The sequence below is a fragment of the Musca vetustissima genome, unplaced genomic scaffold, assembly GCF_032173495.1.
Source record: "Musca vetustissima isolate MV318-11 ecotype Yass unplaced genomic scaffold, APGP_CSIRO_Mvet_v1 utg37697, whole genome shotgun sequence".
NCBI lineage: Eukaryota > Metazoa > Arthropoda > Insecta > Diptera > Muscidae > Musca > Musca vetustissima.
Window position 1 is genome coordinate 38003 of NW_026886803.1, and position 22558 is coordinate 60560.

General features: G+C 35.6%; 1 protein-coding gene across 1 annotated transcript in view; it reads left to right on the forward strand.

The window, feature by feature from the left end:
- Positions 1 to 22558, forward strand: part of LOC133334280 (very low-density lipoprotein receptor-like) — a gene marked incomplete at its 3' end in the record, with an annotated part of 45180 nt that overhangs the window by 17400 nt on the left and 5222 nt on the right. The window contains exons 3-9 of the mRNA XM_061542570.1: positions 3804 to 4068; positions 4176 to 4398; positions 5233 to 5568; positions 8698 to 8916; positions 9504 to 9858; positions 21042 to 21240; positions 22101 to 22283. Coding sequence (XP_061398554.1) covers positions 3804 to 4068; positions 4176 to 4398; positions 5233 to 5568; positions 8698 to 8916; positions 9504 to 9858; positions 21042 to 21240; positions 22101 to 22283 — 1780 coding nt within the window. The remainder of the gene's footprint in view (positions 1 to 3803; positions 4069 to 4175; positions 4399 to 5232; positions 5569 to 8697; positions 8917 to 9503; positions 9859 to 21041; positions 21241 to 22100; positions 22284 to 22558) is intronic.

The following is a 22558-nucleotide window of genomic DNA, read 5'->3' on the forward strand; positions in this document are numbered from 1 at the left end:
GGAAGCTAACTATGGTCTTCCAATTTTGAAAATATTTTTAACTCTCCATTCTCCAATTTTTTCATATAAATATTTAGCATTTCCTTCACTTATAACTAGCCTTGAAAGAACAAAAATCTGCAACCATCATCCCGATGTTTTTTCATTTTTTCTGATTATTTTATAAACTCAGTTTTTTCCGACAAAGTAAAGAAAGAAAATAGCAACAACAACAACAAAGTACACTTTATGTTCAATGCTTTTGGGATATTTGAATTCGTATGAAAAGTATTGGCAATGCTATAGTTTGGTTGCTAGCTTGGCAGGACGAGGATATGAGGCCAGTAACGTCATAGTGAAGATTGTTTTATTGGACATTTCCCAGAGGCTCTTTTTGCTTCCTCGGCAAAGGCTTCCAGGGAAATGAATATGATATTGGGTGAGTGTGTGCGGAATACTACATGTATTGTGTATGTAGTTCGTGAGGTATTTGAGATGGCTAAACCAATGAGGGTATCAGAGGAGAATTCTTTTTTTTCGTCCTTTTTTGCTTAAATGGGAACAAGAACACTTGTTTTGATGTTTCAGGGTGGTATGAAGAATTTTTCAATTTAAAATCGGTGTAGTGTTTGATTACATCTTTTTCAGTCGGAATATTTTTTTATTAGCTCTATATAAGTCACTAAGGTATAGCAAATTCCGCAAAAAAAAGGTAAAATAATAGGGAACAGAAAAACTGCCATCCTTGTACCCATACGGTGGAATTTTTTAGACTTCGAATTTCTAATAGAGGTCTATATAAGGATATGGGCTTCAAATAATTTAATATAAATATCTCTCGTATTGCAGTTCAAGTTCCCTTCGGTACTCTCCTCAATTTCCCCTCTATTCCCCCACATTATTTTTCTGAGGAAAACACGCATTCTACTTAGCCCCCTATGCTATGTTCATCTCAAAACAAATTAACTGTAATTTCTACTGCAATGGACAATCATTTGTGTGAATCAATTTGGGAGGAAGAAAAACAAAACAAAAACACAGGGAGAGAGAAAGCAAAAGGAGAAGAAAAAACTAAATTCTAGGAAATACTTCATCCAAAGGACACCGAGGCGAAGTGTGAATGTGAGAAAATTATAGTAAAACACAATGTTTTAGACAAAACAGAACTAAGTTAACGACCAATGTCTAGGTGCCTGGTAGCCAACAATCCGACCGACCTCCTTACAGCCTGTCAATGCTGTCAAAGTCTTGTAAAATGTGAATCAGGACACAATACCGAATGGCGGCTATTTTAAACTGCCACTGAGCGAAAGTGTTTCTAGACAAAACAATAAAAGGGTGAATAACGGGATCGAATTCTGGGAAATAGAAAACAAAGCGAACTTCCCAATTTAAAGAAGTTTAGATGACACGCCAATGACAGTAAAGTGAGTCGTATTTGGTAAAGGAAAGGTATATTCGACTTCACGTTTAGTATGTAACAAGGAGAGACCTGGCTTGTAGAGTTGGTTTGTTCCGGAATGCACTAGTTCAAAGGAACTATTCGGCAAATGGAACAGTTGGTATTAAGTCCGATTCTTGCGTCCATTTTTTTCCTTTTGCTCCAATCGTTCCTTTTTACTCTCTATCGCTCAATTTCTTTTGTTCCGATCGTTCACCTAGATCTGCACGTTTATCGACGGAATTAACTGAACTACCAATGAACGATTTACCCTTTTGGTCAGCGAACCGAAAAAGAATACATTAAAAATGAGATTGGCCAATTCCATTGGCCTATCCTTGAGCAATACAGACACACTGACCTGCCTTCAGTTCGTATTTACGCACCCTGACCCGCCTGTAGATCACTAAACAGTCAGCTTCTCCATAGAAATATATTCACAGAACCATAAGTTTCTCCACAGAAATAGACTCACTGGCCACGTAGACATATAGCTCGGCCACGTAGACGAGCCCTTATCTTGTCTATATAGACTCTCTTGTCCACCCGGCCTGATTGTCCATAGAAATTCTTGTTTTATTTCTATAGTTCGCCTGTAGAAATTCTCTGGTCCAATGGCTCATCTAATGATGCTGTCTGGTCGTGTGGATCATTTATAGGGATACCACGACCACACAGCTCATCTATAGAAACTTCTCATACTCATATGGTCTTAAACTCACCCAAAGTTCAGTTCCTCTTCAGACCCTCTAAACTAAATCGGCTCTTTGACTCCCCGAAGAGCTATAGAAACTCCTAGAAAGATATCCACGGAAATTTCCTTCCCCGTAAGACTCCCAGAGTTTACAGCTCAACTGTATATAATCACCGGATTTTTAGCTTTCCCATACATACTCTTACCTACAAAATCTCCCTGGTCCTATAGTTTCTCTGAAAGCTCTCCTAATCTTTTAGCTATTCTAAAAAAAAACTTTTGACCTTCCGAAGCGCTGTCGAAATTCCCAGATCGGCTTTATTTCGTCTATGAAAACGTCCTGGTCTATAAAGACATATAGCATTTCGTCTCGTCTGTGACGAGTACCTGGACTTTAGCATCTATAAGGACTTCCTGAAGTTCAGATCGTCCAGAGAAACTTCCTTATCTACAGCTCTATAAATACTTCCTGAAATTCAGATCGTCTATATTGTCCTACAGAAGTTCACCTTATATGTGAAGATTACCTCAGCTTTAGTCTCTATAAGAACTTCCTACGGCCTACAATCCGTCTATAAAGACTTGAATTGCAAATTTCCTATTCAGCCAGGCTGAATTGAAGATTTCCTATAGAAATCACTATTAAGCCAGGCTGAATTAAAGATTTCAGCCAGGCTGAATTGAAGATTTCAGCCAGGCTGAATTGAAGATTTCAGCCAGGCTGAATTGAAGATTTCAGCCAGGCTGAATTGAAGATTTCCTATAGAAATCACTATTCAGCCAGGCTGAATTGAAGATTTCCTGTAGAAATCACTATTCAGCCAGGCTGAATTGAAGATTTTCTATAGAAATCACTATTCAGCCAGGCTGAATTGAAGATTTTCTATAGAAATCACTATTCAGCCAGGCTGAATTGAAGATTTCCTATAGAAATCACTATTCAGCCAGGCTGAATTGAAGATTTCCTATAGAAATCACTATTCAGCCAGGCTGAATTGAAGATTTCCTAAATAAATTTAAGAATTCCATGTGGCTTATAGCGCTACTTCAAGTCTTATATCACTACTCCCGTTACTTTATATTGCTTTTCTTTGCCTTTGGGAAGCTAACAAAACACTCAACTTTGACATTGATGGGATCGGATCGGAATTTTTAGTAAAGAGGAGAAAAAATAAAACGGTCATCCCGACCAGTTTTAATTCATGTTGTAATTAATCCCCAAAGTTGTTGCAACAAAACCATGGAACAGCAGTTTCAAGACCATTCAGCTCAAGACCATAACAAATGAAATGTTTTTTCAATGAATCGAAGTGAGTGGCCGCACGGACATCCAGCCGGTAGATGCACATGTTGATTGCTTAGATTACTTGCGGACTTTTGTGGCACATCAATGCAGTGGAAAAGTTTTTCTGTTTCATTTTTTTGGAGTTGAAGTTTTAGATTCCGGATGCTGGTTGGTTGGATATGTTTTTGTTTTCCGCAGAGTTTTGGGAATTTATACGTGTTTGGTATTCAAATGGTTTGATTGAGAGGAATTTTTGTCATAATGGATTTTTTTGTTTTTTGGATTGGAGTGTACCAAAACGACTCAGATCCAAACCAATTTATCATCCCCTTTAAATCAGGATAGCTTTACAATTGTTTTCCTATATTTACTCATCATTTGATTTCTTTTCCCCCATTTTGCAGGGTTGTAAAAATGTAACCAACACCAAGGTACCCTGCCTGCCCCACGAATTCCAATGTAAGGATCGCATTACCTGTCTACATTCCAGCTGGTTGTGCGACGGCGAACGTGACTGTCCCGATGGCGATGATGAGGTCCAAAGTAATTGTAAAAATCGTACATGTCGTCCCGATCAATTCCAGTGCAGCGATCGTTCCTGCATTGCTGGTCATCTGACATGTAATGGACAAAATGATTGTGCCGACAAAAGTGATGAGCTTAATTGCGGTAAGTCCAAATTCAAATTCTTTTTTCTCCTGCTTCGTAAAGCTCAATGAAATTACATCAAATTCTAATTTCCTTTCTATTATTGGTTTTGTTTTCCCTTGCTTCAGGCATTCGTAAGCAAACCGTATGCGATTCAGTAACGCACTTCGATTGTGGTGGTGGACAATGTATTCCCTTGACCAAGGTTTGTGACAAACGCAAGGATTGCCCCGATGGTGAAGATGAACCGGCCAATAAGTGTGGTATTAATGAGTGTGCCCTGGACAATGGTGGCTGTATGCATAAGTGTGTGGATCAACCGATTGGCTATCGATGTGAATGTGAAACGGGGTAAGACAAAACAAAAAACGCCTATTCAGCCATGCTGAATTGAAAATTTTCCATGCCAAATATTATTCAGCCAAGCTAAATTGAAGATTTCCTACAGAAATCTCTATTCAGCCAGGCTGAATTGAAGATTTCCTATAGAAATCACTATTCAGCCAGGCTGAATTGAAGATTTCCTATAGAAATCACTATTCAGCCAGGCTGAATTGAAGATTTCCTATAGAAATCACTATTCAGCCAGGCTGAATTGAAGATTTCCTATAGAAATCACTATTCAGCCAGGCTGAATTGAAGATTCCCTATCGAAATCACTATTCAGCCAGGCTGAATTGAAGATTTCCTATAGAAATCACTATTCAGCTAGGCTGAATTGAAGATTCCCTATCGAAATCACTATTCAGCCAGGCTGAATTGAAGATTTCCTATAGAAATCACTATTCAGCTAGGCTAAATTGAAGATTTCCTATAGAAATCACTATTCAGCCAGGCTGAATTGAAGATTTCCTATAGAAATCACTATTCAGCCAGGCTGAATTGAAGATTTCCTATAGAAATCACTATTCAGCCAGGCTGAATTGAAGATTTTCTATAGAAATCACTATTCAGCCAGGCTGCATTGAAGATTTTCTATAGAAATCACTATTCAGTCAGGCTGAATTGAAGATTTCCCATTGGAAACCCCATTCATCGCAGTTGAATGACAGATTTTCTTTTGGGAAAACATATTCAGCTGAGCTGAATTAAATTTTTAAATTGTAGAAAAACCACATACAAATTACCTAACTTTATTTTGCTCCCTGTTTACCCATTTCTCTCTCTCTCTCTCTTGTTTCGCAGCTATAAATTAATTAACAACAAAACCTGTGTGGACATCGACGAGTGCGCCGAAAATCCCGGTGCCTGTTCCCAAGTCTGCATTAATGAAATTGGCGGCTATAAATGTGAATGTATCGATGGGTATATGCGTGACCCACGCAATCACACCCGTTGTAAGGCCACCGAGGGTCATGCCTCATTGCTGTTGGCACGTCGTCATGATATACGGAAAATTGCTTTGGATCACATGGAAATGACATCGATTGTGAATAATACAAAATCAGCGACAGCTTTGGATTTCGTTTTCCGCACGGGAATGATCTTTTGGAGTGATGTGACCACACAAAGCATTTACAAGTGAGTATTTAGGGTTTTTGGAGGTGCTGCGGGGTACTGTTTAAAAATCCACAAAATTTGAAATGCCAATGAGGTTTGTGCATAATAAATGTGTGGGTGTGTTTCTGTTTATGTGTGTGAGTGTGTTGGGCGGGAATTGAATGAAAGACCACCCTGGCTTAGTTAAGCTCTCCCCACATTTGTTGTAATGTTCCGCACATACACACTTCCATGTTCATTGCTAACTGGATTAAATGAGATTTCCGTATGCCTGTCATATCAACATCCCATCCGCCACATATGGTCTATTGTTGAACTTATATCAGTACTACCTGAAATGTAAAAAAAAGTTCTCTTGATTATGGTTGATGACATTTTTGTTTTTCCCCATGGAAACCACTAGGTGGTCCACATGGTTGGGTTTTAATTGAAATTTCCAGCACGCCAAAAAAAAACTTCGTTGAGGGTAGATATTTTTAAATTAACTTATTTGTATTTATTCGGAGGGAGGGTTGTTTAGTGTGGCGCCCAACTAAACAGCTGGAAGTCGACCCTTTAAATTTGTTTGCAATCCAGCCAGGACTTTTTTGTGGCTTTTTTGATAATTACAAACGTTTAGTTGTTGTTGTAATTTAATTAAAGTCTCCCCCAAAAAATACAATTGGGGATGGTTTTAATATTCAGAGGGTCGGATAATGGATTTTTAATATAATGTAATATGTTTTACTATTCCGCTTGTTATTTTAAAAATCCATCGGATTGGATTTAAAAGTAAAACATGATTTTGTCCCTAATAGGCTTGAAATTATTAACAAAAATTTTCCTATAGCCCTTAAAGGTCGTGAATTTTTGAAAAAAAAAATATTTTCTCAAGGGTCCTTGATTGGCGTGGAGTTTTAAAAATATATTTCCAGAGTCCTTGATTGGTGTGGAGTCCTTGACAAGCAAACCATGCTTGTAAGCGAAAACTAAAAAAATATTTTTTATTTTGATTTTTAAGTCACAATTAAAACATATTAAAGCCTGTCTACGCTTATCCGTTGATTTGTAAAAAAATATAAAGGTCCTTGATAAATGTAATTCTTTTATTTTTTCCAATGTCCTTAATACTCGTGGATTTAAAAAAAATTTCCATGGTCCTTGATAGGCGAGGATTGAAAAAAAATATATTTTCCTGCGCCCTTCATAGGCGTGGATTTTTAACAAATATTTTCCATGATAGGCGAGGATTTGAAAAAATATATTTTCCTGCGTCCTTGATAGGCGAGGATTTGAAAAGATCAATTTTCATGCGTCCTTGATGGGCGAGGATTTGAAAAAAAAATATTTTTCTTGATAGGCGAGGATTTGAAAAAAAATAATTTCCTGCATCCTTGATAGACGTGGATTTTTAAAAAATATTTTTCTTGAAAGGCGTGGATTTGAAAAAATATATTTTCCTGCATCCTTGATAGGCGTGGATTTTTAAAAAACATTTTCCTTGATAGGCGAGGATTTAAAAAAATATATTTTCCTGCGTCCTTAATAGGCGTGGATTTTTAAAAAATATTTTCGAGCGTCCTTGATAGGCGTGGATTTTTTAAAAAATATTTTCGAGCGTCCTTGATAGGCGAGGATTTGAAAAAGAAATATATTTTCCTGCATCCTTGATAGGCGTGGATTTTTAAAAAATATATTTTCCTGCGTCCTTGATAGTCGTGGATTTAAAAAAAAATACTTTCCTTGATAGGCGAGGATTTAAAAAAATATATTTTCCAGCGTCCTTGATTGGCGTGGATTTTTAAAAAAATATTTTCCTTGATAGGCGAGGATTTGAAAACATATATTTTCTGCGTCCTTGATAGGCGTGGATTTTTAAAAAAATTTTTCTTGATAGGCGTGGATTTTTAAAAAATATTTTCCTTGATAGGCGAGGATTTGAAAAAAATATTTTCCTTGATAGGCGAGGATTTGAAAAAAAATATTTTCCTGCGTCCTTGATAGGCGTGGATGTTTAAAAAATATTTCCTTGATAGGCGTGGATTTGATAGGCAAGGATTTTTCAAAACTATTTTCCTTGATAGGCGAGGATTTGAAAAAATATATTTTCCTGCGTCCTTGATAGGCGAGGATTTGAAAAAAAATATTTTCCTGCGTCCTTGATAGGCGTGGATTTTTAAAAAAATATTTGCCTTGATAGGCGAGGATTTGAAAAAATATATTTACCTGCGTCCTTGATAGGCGAGGATTTGAAAAAATATATTTACCTGCGTCTATGGATTTTTAAATTGAAGTTGGGGTTTTAAAAATATATTTTCCATGGTCTTTGAAAGGCGTGGATTTCAAATATATATATATATATATATATGTATCTTCTAGAGATCCTTGATAAGCGTAAATTTAAAAAAAAGTCTATAGGTCCTTGATAAACGTTGCTTTTTAAGTCATAATTAAAAAAATATTTACTAGGGTCTCGGATAAAATATTTTTTAGAGGTCTTTGAAATTTTTTTTTGAAAAAATATTGATTTATGTTCTTGATTTGATTGTTTTTTTTTAATATTTGATGAGGAAATCATTAAAAAAGCGTATTAACAAATATGTTTTCAAAAACATCGTGAATTTTTAAAACATATTTCTCAGGGTTCTAACTAGGATTTTTCGGGATCCTTGTTTTTAAAAATATATATGTTTTTATATTACATTATAAATGTGGCCTTCAAAATGCTGGGTGTTTTATTGAGTCCATTATAAATGTGTAATCTTTAAATATGCCTTCAAATAAATTTTGAAAGTCCTTAGTAGCCAGGTTCAAGAGAAATTTCTATATGACTCGCACTGACCTGAACATTGACCCTTTTTCTACATACGTTTGTGTCAATTCCATTCTCACAAATTTCTCTAATCCTTTTTTTGTGCAAACAAATACCACTTTCCATGTGGTTTTAAGTTAATTTTCTAACATCAATCTATAAACACCCACAACACATTCACACACTCTCACACACACATAGCAATCCATGCATCCTTTTTTGTGTGTTACCTTGCCACCCGGAGAATTGCTTAATTTTTTATTCATTGTCCTTTTGTGTGTGCGGGTGTCGTATATCAATCTTTGTCTGGCCACAATTCATTTAATTCATTTTTGGTATTCCTCGTCTTCTACTTCCAGGGCACCCATTGACGAGGGCAGTGATAAGACAGTCGTACTCAAGGAGCATACCGTAACCTCAGATGGTTTGGCTGTCGATTGGATTTACAATCACATCTACTTCACCGATACACACAAATGTACCATTGAGCTGACAAACTTTGATGGTAATATGGGTAAAGTGCTCATCGAAGATGAATTGGATATACCACGGTCGATAGCATTGGATCCCATTGAGGGGTAAGTAACCACACACAGAGAGAGAGAGAAAGAGCGAGAGTATGAAAACAAATAATCAATATAATATGGATGAAGAAGAAAAAACCACAAGGACATTAAGAGGGGGAGGGGGAGTGAATAAAGTAATACCCACAACAATAACAGAGAAAAGGACAAAGCTCACCAGCCACCCAGCCAACACATCCGTTTGATTGACACTTGACATTGTGATGAAGATGAATAAGTGGTTGGCATACGACCTCAGCCGATACCAAACCCAATCTCTATTTTCCTCCCTCCCTAACTCCTAGCAAAACAAGGCAATTTTAAAGCAAAACGACTGTACAATAAAAAAAAATCTCAATAAATTGTTATGCTTTTTTTGGTTGGCCATCCCAGGACATTAAAATTGTAACACATGCTGGGGAGTTTATTTTCAGGATTCAAGATTGCAAAATTCATTTTCTTCTTCTTCTTCGCCATCTGGCCATTTTACACTCTACGCCTTATAAACCACACAATTTCATTTCCACTTTTTTCTTCGCTTATAATCTACCTTCTTCCTTTTCATATTATTCTTGTTCGTCTTCTGCTTCTCCAATTTACAGCTGGATGTACTGGTCCGATTGGGGTGCCTCACCACGAATCGAACGTGCCGGCATGGATGGCTCACATCGCACCACAATCATCAACTATGATGTTAAATGGCCAAATGGCATTACCTTGGATTTGGTGCGACGACGCATCTACTGGGTCGATGGTAAATTGAACATCATCTCTTCGGCCAATTATGATGGTTCGCAGCGTCGCCAGATTTTATACTCAACGGAATATTTACGTCATCCCTTCTCCATCACCACGTTCGAGGATAACATCTATTGGACCGATTGGGATAAACAGACCGTTTTCAAGGCAAATAAATTCAATGGTGAAGGTGTGCGGCCGATAACCGCTTTGCATATGGTGAGTAAAAAAAAAAAATTGGGTGGGGCAGAAGTATATGTATGGTATAAAATTATATAAACAGGGTCCTACAGACGGTAGTTTTTAATATTAATTTATATGTCTCCATGTAATGTTAATAAAAAAATTAATTTTTTTACTGAATCCTCTTTCCTCATAAGTTCGGATTTAAAAAAATATTAATTGACAGTAGCGGATTTATTAAAAATGTTTTTCCAAAGACCTCAGTCATGGATTTTTTAAAAATACCGTTATGGGTCCTCAATAGACGTGAACTTTTTAAAAAATATAATTTTAAGGGTCTTCTATAGGTGTGGATTTGTTTAAAAAGTATTATTCAGCTCCTCGATGGGCGTGGTTTTTTTACAAAAAAAATTGGTTCAATAATCTTGGATTTTTCAAGTAAATATTTATCAGGGTCCTTAAAAGGCGTTGATTTAAAAAAAAATATATTTTTAATAGGCGTGGATTGTTATTTTCCCTAATAGACGTGAATTTTCAAAAAAACTATTTTTCAAAGGTCCGAAATGGGCAGGAATTTTTACAATGTAGTTTCAGGGGTTCTTAATTGATGGGGAAATAAAAAATGCAAACAATCTCCTACTAGGCGCGTCTTCCCGGGTGGCGGATGGGAAGGGGGTCTCCATGATATGCAGAGTGAAACGAACCTAGGTCTCCTAGATCAGCTGTTTTCTGCACTTCGTGGAAACCTTGGGGATCTTCGGATTCGCCGTGGACCAAAATGGATCGGGGTAGTGTCCTTAAATAAATCAACTACGATGGGTAAAAGAAGTAAACAGAATAAAGTTACGGTGCAGGGAGTTAATAACCCAGTATCGGCGGCAATCGTTGGTGAGGTCACAAGCCACATGTCGTCGAGATCAAGCGATTCCGGCTGTTCTAGGTGTGGGTGCCTTGGTACCAGCAGCTGTATCTGTAACAAGTGCATCAATTCAAAACCAAAACGTTGACGAACCGGCTTTTCCTTTGGCAAATGAGCATGTCAAGAATGATGAAAATCAGTCTCTGGCTGACAGGACAGTAGTTCTGGGAGGGGACGACCTATACGGGATTCTACGCGCTATCCGCGATAGTCTAGAGGAGCAAAGTAAGAAACTCTTCGACCAGTTAGACAGACTGGTACCGGAAGAGCAATGTGGGGATACGCTTCCGGAGGAACTGCTACTGAATCTTACCCTAACTGATGGTGAGCTGGGGATCGCCGGGGTATCCCAGCCAAGTATACACAGGGGCATTGCTGTAGTAGTAACGAAGGAAGCGCAGACCCTGTTGACCGACCGACTTCCAGTCTGACTACAGCAGGTCCTGTGTCGGCACCCGCCGACAAGCTTCAGAGGCAATCTGCAACGGAGGCGATGTCCGACGATGGGTAATCTGTTGAGACCCCAGCAACGGACAGCGGCTCAAAAGTTGGGAAGGCCCGAGAAGTAGAGAAGCAAAGCATTACAAACGTGCTGTTCCGTATCTCCGCATCTCATACGTATCTCATCTTACCCTCATCAAGTGTAAGATGAAATACGTAAGGAACTTCGAAAGAATCTGTCTGCACGCTCTCCATATTGAACTCGAAATGGACAGGATCTTCCTCCCGAACCCTACTACTCGTAAAAAGTGGAAGAATCGGCGAAGCCCATTGTCTCTGAAAATGGTGCTAAGCCGACTTCTGCCTGAAACCCAGCTCGAAGCCGAACCCTAGTAAGAATGCACAGGAAAAAACAATTGAGAACATCCCGAAGCAAAATGTCACGCATAAGGGTAATCAACGTATGGAGGGCTCTGTCCCCAAGTCCGATTCTGCGCCTAACGACAAAGGTGAAGCTAAAGCTTTGGGTGGATCCAATAATGGTCGAAATAGGAAGAAGGGAAATTCAGTCAAGGAACCATTGTCTCGATTTATGCATGTCCGTCCGTCGGTCTGTCCATGTTAAATTGTAAACAAAGTACAGGTCGAATTTATGAATCGAATTGGATGAAATTTGCTTCAGCTCATTTATTTGGCCCAAGGATGAACCCTATTGAAATTGGATGAAATTGGTTCAGATTTAGATATAGCTCCCATATATATTTTCGTCCGATTTAATGTAAATGGTGCACTATAGCCCCTATATGTCCTTCGATTTTCACGAAATTTGGCATAGCGCATTGAATTAAGTCTAGAATAATGTGGGTTACATTTCCTGAAAATCGGTTCAGATTTAGATATAGCTCCCATATATATTTTCGTCCGATTTTATGTAAATTGTGCACCAAAGTCCCTAAATATCTTTCGATCTGCACGAAAATTGGCACAGCGTAATTAATTAGGCCTAGAATGATGTGTGTTAAGTTTCCTGAAAATCGGTTCAGATTTAGATATAGCTCCATATATATAGTTTCGTCCGATATAATGTAAATGGTGCACCAAAGTCCCTATATATCTTTCGATTTGCACGAAATTTGGTATAGCGTACTGAATTAAGTCTAGAATGATGTGTTTCAAATTTCTTTAAAATAGGTTCAGATTTAGATATAGCTCCAAATATATTTTTGTCCGATTTAAGGTAAATGGTGTACCAAATTAACTATATATCTTTCGATTTGCACGAAATTTGGCATAGAGTACTGAATTAGGTCCAGAATGACGTGTGACGAGTTATAGAAAATCGAGCAAGATTTATATACAGCTCCTATATATATTTCCGTCCGATCTAAGGTAAATGGGGCTCCAAAGTCCCTATATATATTTCGATTTGTACGAAATTTGGCATAGCGTACTAAATTACGTCTAGAATGATGTGTGCTATGATTCGTGGAAATCGGTTCAGATATCGATATAGCTCCCATATATATTTTTGTCCGATTTAAGGTAAATGGGTCTCCAAAGTCTCTATATACCTTTCGATTTCACGAAATTTGGCATAGAGTATTGAATTAGGTCCAGAATGACGTGTGACGAGTTATAGAAAATTGGGCAAGATTTATATACAGCTCCTATATATATTTTCGGCCGATTTTATGTAAATGGTGCACCAAAGTCCCTGAAAACCATTCGATTTGCACGAATTATGGCATAGCGTACTAAATTACGTCTAGAATGATGTGTGCTATGTTTCGTGGAAATCGGTTCAGATATCGATATAGCTCCCATATATATTTTCGTCCGATTTAAGGTAAACGGTGTACCAAAGTCCCTAAATATCTTTCGATTTGCACGAATTTTGGCATAGCGTACTAAATTAAGTCTAGAATGATTGGTGCTATGTTTCGTGAAAATTGGTTCGGATTTATATATAGCTTCCATATATATTTTCGTCCGATTTTATGTAAATGGTGGACCAAAGTCCCTAGATATATTTAGATTTGCACGAAATTTGGCACAGCGTACTAAATTAAGCCCATCCAACATTACGTAAAGTTTTTCTCTATTATTATTCATTGTTGTAATTTTTGTTGCCTTCGTTGTTGTTGTTTTTTTTTTCTTTTGTGCAGCACACCTTCAGGTGTTGAAGTACCATAAGGGTGTTAATAAATTTTACAACATGAAGTGAAGCATATTCAAAGTGATGACACACCATGGTGTTGTAACTCCATCTGCATCTCTCTCTACCTCGGTTTTTCGGACAATGACTACGTTACGAAATTAAAAGCCACTATATTTTGAGTGTGAAAATGTGTGACCATTGTTGTTGCTTTCAGCCCACTCGTTGGGTTTTTGTTGTTGTTATTGTTGCTGGTTGTCCTCAACAACATTACCACCACTACAATAATAATTCATGATTTCCTCTTCGTTGTTTTTTTTTATTGCAAGGTATCCTTTTGGGCTATCCACACATGTGAGATGGTAAATTGTGAGAGATAGTGTGTGTGTGTGTGCATGCATGCATGTGTTTAACTTTCCACATGCATCAGCTTTGATATTGAGTTGGGTAAAAAAAGTGTAACTCAAACTTGGTTGTGGTAGAGAACGTTCATACATGCGTGTGTAAATCTTGTAAATTATGAAAGATATTCTGACACCAGCTTGGTAAAAAACACTGGTCTCATATTAACGCACACACATATTCACATAATGTATATACACACATATGATGAAATAAAACTTTCCATATACACACATACATATACACTTTGTCACAAAGGACCATCAAGGATTTCCATACGCACATAAATTATGCAATAACCAGCCACGCAACACCAGAAGCATATCGGTGTGTGTGTGTGTTTGTTCGTGCGTGCATGTTTCCAGCTGCAAGCATACGTGCATGAATATATTTATGTATGTACTCATATGTATGTGTGTAAAGAAAGACAAAAACAGCCACATCATGCCAAACAGAGTGTAGTTCGACTATAAGGGAAACTACGACTACAACTGTAAATCCGTTACGCCGTTCATGTTCCACTTCGGGTTTTTTTCCATGCTGTCATTGTGACAGTAGCAGCAGCCGCAGCAAAATTTCAACATTTTCAAGGAAATGCAACAAATTTGTCGGAATTGCGTTGTTGATGTGTTCATCCTCAAGTCGACTGCGGAAAGATGCTGGGAATGGGGGTATGAATTATTATAATTTGATTTTGAGATCCAGAGAAGTACGAAGAAACTGACAAATGACGGGGTGTGGTAGGATAATATGCATACCACAAACTCACACACACATATACATACATGCATACAATGTGTATTACATATGTATGCCTCGGCACAAATGTGATTTATTTATTGGCGCCTTTAGGGGATGTTGTGGTTTACTTAAATAAAATCGGGGAATTATTTTATAACTTTGTGGGAGAAATTTTTTAACATTGAGAAAATGTGATAAGAAGAACACAACATAAAAAATAGAGACATTCTCTAGTTAGAAGGACTTCTATGGGTATTCTAAAATTGTAATACTTTGTAGAGACCACCTTCTATGATAGAATACCTTATAAACGCATTCTTCAGTTACAGATCTCTAAAGATCTCCCAATGTATTCGATCTTTCGGAGACAGAATATGGGTAGTATACATAATGGGTGCACTCGACAGGTACAGGTCTCATATAAGTATTCCGTTTTCCGCAGGTCTTTTGGAAGACATAATATTACTAGAGATCTTCAATGGACTTAAGTATACAAAGTTACTATAAAAAGTTCATATCAATATTCCGTAAATTTTGTAAATCGATTTGAGGCAAACTTGGTATTTGGTATGCTGCACTGTTCGAAATTTAATCTCAAAAGCCCCATATCGCTTTTGACATTAAATTTCGAACATTTCGAAGATAGAGCACCATTTACATAAAATCGGACGAAAATATATATGGGAGCTATATCTGAATCGATTTTCACGAAACTTAGCAAACATAATTCTAGACTCAATTCAGTACGCCATGGCAAATTTCGTGGAAATCGAAAGATATATGAGGTCTTTGGTGCACCATTTACATAAAATCGGACAAAATATATATATGGGAGCTATATCTAAATCTGGACCGAAACTTAGCACACATCATTCTAGACTTAATTCAGTACACTATGCCAAATTACATCCAAATTGAAAGATATATAGGAACATTGGTACACCATTTACATTAAATCAGACGAAGATATATATGGGAGCTATATCTAAATCTGAACCGGTTTTCAGAAAACTTAACACACATCATTCTAGACCTAAATCATTAGGCTGTGCAAAATTTTGTACAAATCGAAAGATATATAGGGACTTTGGGGCACCATTTACCTTAAATCGGACGAAAATCTATATTGGAGCTATATCTAAATCTGGACCGATTTCCGGGAAACTTAACACACATCATTGTAGACCTAAATCATTAGGCTGTGCAAAATTTCGTGCAAGTCGAAAAATATATAGGGACTTTGCTGCACCACTTACATTAAATCGGGCGAAAATATATATGGGAACTATATCTAAATCTGGAACGATTTTCAGGAAACTTAACACATTTCATTCTAGACCTAATACATTACGCTATGCCCACTTTCATGCAAATCGAAAGATATAGATTGACTTTGGTGCACAATTTACCTTAAATCGGACCACAATATATATATGGGAGCTATATCTAAATCTGAACCGATTTTCACGAAACTTAACACACATCATTCTAGACCTAAATCATTAGGCTGTGCAAAATTTCGTACAAATCGAAAGATATATAGGGACTTTGGGGCACCTTAAGTCGGACGAAAATCTATATGGGAGCTATATCTAAATCTGAACCGATTTCCGGGAAACTTGACACACATCATTGTAGACCTAAATCATTAGGCTGTGCAAAATTTCGTACAAATCGAAAGATATATAGGGACTTTGGGGCACCATGTACCTTAAATCGGACGAAAATCTATATGGAAGCTATATCTAAATCTGGACCGATTTCCGGGAAACTTAACACACATCATTATAGACCTAAATCATTAGGCTGTGCAACATTTCGTACAAATCGAAAAATATATAGGGACTTTGGGGCACCATTTACTTTAAATCGTACGAAAATCTATATGGGAGCTATATCTAAATCTGGACCGATTTCCGGGAAACTTAACACACATCATTGTAGACCTAAATCATTAGGCTGTGCAAAATTTCGTGCAAATCGAAAGATATATAAGGACTTTGCTGCACCACTTACATTAAATCGGGCGAAAATATATATGCGAGCTATATCTAAATCTGAACCGATTTTCAGGAAACTTAACACATTTCATTCTAGACCTAATACATTACGCTATGCCCACTTTCATGCAAATCGAAAGATATAGATTGACTTTGGTGCACAATTTACCTTAAATCGGACCACAATATATATATGGGAGCTATATCTAAATCTGAACCGATTTTCACGAAACTTAACACACATCATTCTAGACCTAAATCCTTAGGCTGTGCAAAATTTCGTACAAATCGAAAGATATGTAGGGTCTTTGCTGCACCACTTACCTTAAATCGGACGAAAATCTATATGGGAGCTATATCTAAATCTGAACCGATTTCCGGGAAACTTGACACACATCATTGTAGACCTAAATCATTAGGTTGTGCAAAATTTCGTACAAATCGAAAGATATATAGGGACTTTGGGGCACCATGTACCTTAAATCGGACGAAAATCTATATGGGAGCTATATCTAAATCTGGACCGATTTCCGGGAAACTTAACACACATCATTATATACCTAAATCATTAGGCTGTGCAAAATTTCGTGCAAATCGAAAGATATGTAGGGTCTTTGCTGCACCACTTACATTAAATCGGGCAAAAATATATATGGGAGCTATATCTAAATCTGGACCGATTTTCAGGAAACTTGATACATATCATTATAGACCTAATACATTACGCTATGCCCACTTTCATGCAAATCGAAAGATATAGATTGACTTTGGTGCACAATTTACCTTAAATCGGACCACAATATATATATATATATATATGGGAGCTATATCTAAATCTGAACCGATTTTCACGAAACTTAACACACATCATTCCAGACCTAAATTATTAGGCCGTGCAAAATTTCGTGCAAATCGAAAGATATATAGGGGCTTTCTCGCATCATTCTAGACTTAATTCAGTACGATATATATGGACTTTCGTGCATCATTTATGTAAAATCGGCCGAAAATATATATGGGAGCTATATCCAAATCTGAACCGATTTTCAACGATTTCAATAGGGTTCGTTCTTGGGCCAAACAAATGAGCTGCACCAAATTTCATCCAAATTGGATGTACTTTGTTTACAATTTAACACCAACAGACGGACAGACGGACGGACATGCAAAAATCGACTCAGAAATTGATTATATCCATATTCTCAATTGAAACTATGGGTCTATCTCGTTTTCTTTTACCGGTTACAAAAATATGCACAAAGTCATAATGCCCTGTACCACAGTGTGATGAAGGGTATAAGCACACAGACAGAACAGAAATATTTGAAATCTAGAGTCAGATCAAAACCTTTCTGAGGCAGTCTATAGTTAAAGATCTTCCTGACAATCTATGTTTTTAGAAGACCATAGAATTATTCATAAACCCTTCGTGAGTTCCAGAGGACGTTTATAAACAAAATACCATATTTATACCTTGCTGAGATCTTTTATAGATTTAGGTAGACCTGCCTGAAATCGTTTATAAATATAGAGAACATATTTCTGATCCCGATTTTTTTATAAAGAGAATAATCTACAGAGGTTTTCTGCGGCTATAAGAACATCCAAAGGTATTTTATAGATTTAAATCTTCGCAGCGATCTCTATAAATATAATATCTTTTTAAACATTCCTATAAAACGTTCCTGAGTTCTTCCGCTGATAGAAGATCTATTTTATATAAAAAACCCTACCTAGTCTATACTATAGATAAATAACCTTTTTGTAATTGTCTAATGACAGAATATCTTTTTGAGTTCTTCAGTAAATTCAAAATCTTTCTTAATACTCTGAAATCTCCTATTGGAACGACACCCATAAAGATCTATGATATTCTGAATTTTCTAAAGATTAGTGACCTACCGCAAGTTCAAATTTGTTAGTGCCGCATATAAAATTAGAATGGTTCCACATGTTCAAGTCCCTTAGAGATTTTCTGTGACCAAATTAAAAAAAACATATTTTTTTATTTATTGTTTTTGTTTTAATTATTTGACGTCGCATTTTATTCCCAGACGTCTATGGCGTCGGCGTTTCAAACAGTCGATACTGATAAGAACATTTTTGTGACCCATACGAAGCACTTTCGAAGTAATTAGAGGGGAATTATAAAGTCGTTGGAAATAAAACAAAAAAATGCTGATAAGAAAACTGAAACATTTTCGAAGATAAGAAATTATTTGTTGGGTGGAATTTTGGGCTCAATGTAAGTGAGAAAAAATATATGCAAAACAACTAAAAATGTCATTCCACCCTCCATATATGGTGGAGACTCCAAAAATATGTAAAAATCGTTCAGGCCTCAATTTTCCATCACACATATATGTGATGGAAAATTGAGGCCAAGGGAAAACGAAATATCAAACTACCGACACTCTGATTAAAAAAATTGTAGAAACATGGATTTGTAGCTCAGCTCAGGTTCTAGTGCTCTAAAAAAAGTATATATAATGTGAGGAATACGTTAAGTAGAGCCAGAAACAATATTTTATTTATATTTAGACAAGTATGAAATTTGGCATAGGTCACTTATTTGACCCAAGGACGAACCCTATTGAAATTGGGAAAAATCGGTTAAGATTTAGATAAATGGTGCACCAAAGTCCCTATATATCTCTCGATTTGTACGAAATTTGGCACAGCGTAATGAATTAGGTATAGAATGATGTGTGTCAAATTTCTTGAAAATCGGTTCAGATTTAGATATAGCTCCTATATATATTTACGTCCGATTTAATGTAAATGGTCCACCAAAGTCCCTATATATCTTTCGATTTCCACGAAATTTGGCACAGCGTAATGAATTAGGTCTAGAATGGTGTGTGTTAAGTTTCCTAAAAATCGGTTCAGATTTATATGTAGCTCCCATATATATTTTCGCCCGATTTAATGAAAAATCCCTTAATGCCTTTCGATTTGCACGAAATTTGGCACAGCGTAATGAATTAGGTCTTAAATGATGTGTGTTAAGATTCCTGAAAATCGGTTCAGATTTAGATATAGCTCCCATATATATTTTGGTCCGATTTAATGTAAATGGCACACCAAAGTCCCTATATATCTTTCGATTTCCACGAAATTTGGCACAGCGTAATGAATTAGGTCTAGAATGGTGTGTGTTATGTTTCCTAAACATCGGTTCAGATTTATATATAGCTCCCATATATATTTTCGTCCGATTTAATGAAAAAGGTGCACCAAAGTCCCTTCATGTCTTTCGATTTGCACGAAATTTTGCACAACGTAATGAATAAGGTCTAAAATGATGTGTGTTCAGTTTCCTGAAAATCGGTGCAGGTTTAGATATAGCTTCTATATCTGACCAAATGAAAAATATAGTATCGGTTGCAGAATGACATGTTTATGAAACCAAATTCATTTCCTGGTCCTTTAAAATGCGACGTCTGTTAGGATTCATTTGTTAAATATACCCAAAGTGGTGAAGGGTATCATATAGTCGGCCCCGTCCGACTTTACTACTTTCCTAACTGGTTTTAAATGTCACTCTTATCAAAGACCGTGAAAATATGTAAAAAAAAATATTTTTTTTTAATTCAACTTTTATAATGGACCAAGGAAAAATATGATTAGAAAAGTCTCGCTCATTAAGGACCCGGGAAAATATTTAAAAAAAAATCCACGTCTATCAAAGGCCTAAAAATATTATTTAAAAAATCCCTTCTATCAAGGATCCGTTTTTTAATGCATGTCTATTAAGGGCTTTGGAAAATATTAATTGAAAAACTCCACATTTATCATAGAAAGGAGAGACATTAAAACCAGTAAGGAAAGTAGTAAAGTCGGACGGGGCCGACTATATGATACCCTTCACCACTTCGGTTATATTTAACAGATGAATCCTAACAGACGTCTAAATTTTAAAGGACTATAAAATGAAATTTGGAAAACTTAACACACATCATTCTAGACCTAAATCATTAGGCTGTGCAAAATTTCGTGCAAATTGAAAGATATATAGGGGCTTTGGTGCAACATTTACATTAAATCGTTCGAAAATATATATGAGATCTATATCTAAATCTGAACCGATATTTCCCAATTTCAAAAAGGTTCGTCCTTTGGCGAAATAAATGACCTATGCAAATTTTCATCAAATTCGGATGATTAATGCAACCTGTACTTTCTTTACAATTTAACATGGACAGACGAACAGACGGATATGCAGAAATCGACTCAGAAAGTGATTCTATGCATATTCTCAAAAGGAACCATGTGTCTATCTCGTTTCCTTTTGCCTATTACAAACATATGCACTGAGACATAATACCCTGTATCACAGAGTGGTGAAGAATATAAAAAAAATCCAAATCCAAAAAAATCTGGAAGAATCCAATTAAAGATCCAAGAAAAGTCCATAAAAGACCCATACGATTAAAGAAAAAATATTTTTTTAAACTCTATGCTTTTATAGAACCTGAAAAAAAATTCACCCCTTAAATAAATATTCTTTAACAATGTCCTTCATTTTTTATTTCTCTGTTTTGTTTTTCCTTTGCTACAGCTACAACATCCCATGGTAATCCATGTCTATCATCCATATCGCCAACCCGACGGTGTCAATCACTGTCAAGCTGTCAATGGCCATTGTTCACATTTGTGTCTGCCGGCGCCGCGAATTAATGAACGCAGTCCACGCATCTCGTGTGCCTGTCCCACGGGCCTGAAGCTTATGGAAGATAGGCTGATGTGTGTTGAAGATCGTAAGTACAAACAATTCATTGGAAAACAATGCACATTGCTTATAAAGAAAATTAAACAAAATCCACCAATTTTCATTGAAAAATTATTTTTATTTATTTTTTTTTTAATTGGAAAAAATTAATTATAAGAAATAATTTATTTTTTATAATTAATAAAATATTTTTTATTTAGAAAAATAAATTAATTAATTTTAAAAAATATATATATATTAATTTTAAACATAAAAATATTGTTATTCTTTTAATTAAAAATAATTTTATTTTTTTTTTTGAATTAAAAATATTTTTATTTTTTAATTAAAAATAATTTAATTTTTTAAATTAAAAATATTTTTATTTTTTTTTTTTTGCAATTAAAACAAATATTTTTTAATTAAAAATAATTTTATTTTTATTTTTTTTAATAAAAATAATTTTATTTTTATTTTTTTAAATAAAAATAATTTTATATATATTATATTTTTTTAAATTAAAAATAATTTTATTTTTTTTTTAATTAGGAATATTTTTATTTTTTAATTAAAAATAATTTTATTTTTTTAAATTAAAAATATTTTTATATTTAAATTACATTTTTTGTAATTAAAAATATTTTCATATTTTTTAATTAAAAGTAATTTTATTTTTAATATAATTTTTTTTTCTCGATTGGCAATTTTTTATTTATTTTTTGTTGCACTCCAATTATTTTTTTTAATTTTTATTTATTATTTATTAATTTGTTTCTTTATTTATTTCTTTGTGTTAAATGTTCATCATGTGATCTTTTTTCTCTGGGTGTGATCCGATCACCTTGTGGTTCATAATGTTGTTCTTATCCTATCACTGTATGTGTTGTGTGCATACAACTACAACTACAGCTAGATATAAAACAACCACCACAAGTAAACCAAAGATGAACTTTAATTTAACCACATCTTCGCCAGAATCATACCCTGATCTCAAACTACCTCAGCAAGTTGCAGGAGCTGACATTTTAGATGGTATGCAAAATGAAACTTTGTTTTTTAACCTTTGTTGTTTTGTCAGTCGTAGTGGTGGTGGTGGTCTTCACTTTTTTTAACATTTTCCTCAAAACAGCAAAAAATAAAAACATTCACACACATAAAAATAAATTGGCATTGCAGTTGAATAATAATAAAGTTTGCAAATGTCACGAACATTTAACTGACAATCACATTAAAAATTTATTCGAATTTTTCCAAAACTCTTACTTACTCTCTCTCTCACTCCTTCACTCTTATTCCCTATATATTTGTTGTTGTTTTTTTTTCATTTGTGGTCTTTTATGCCCTTCAAGTTCATTTGTTTTAGTTTT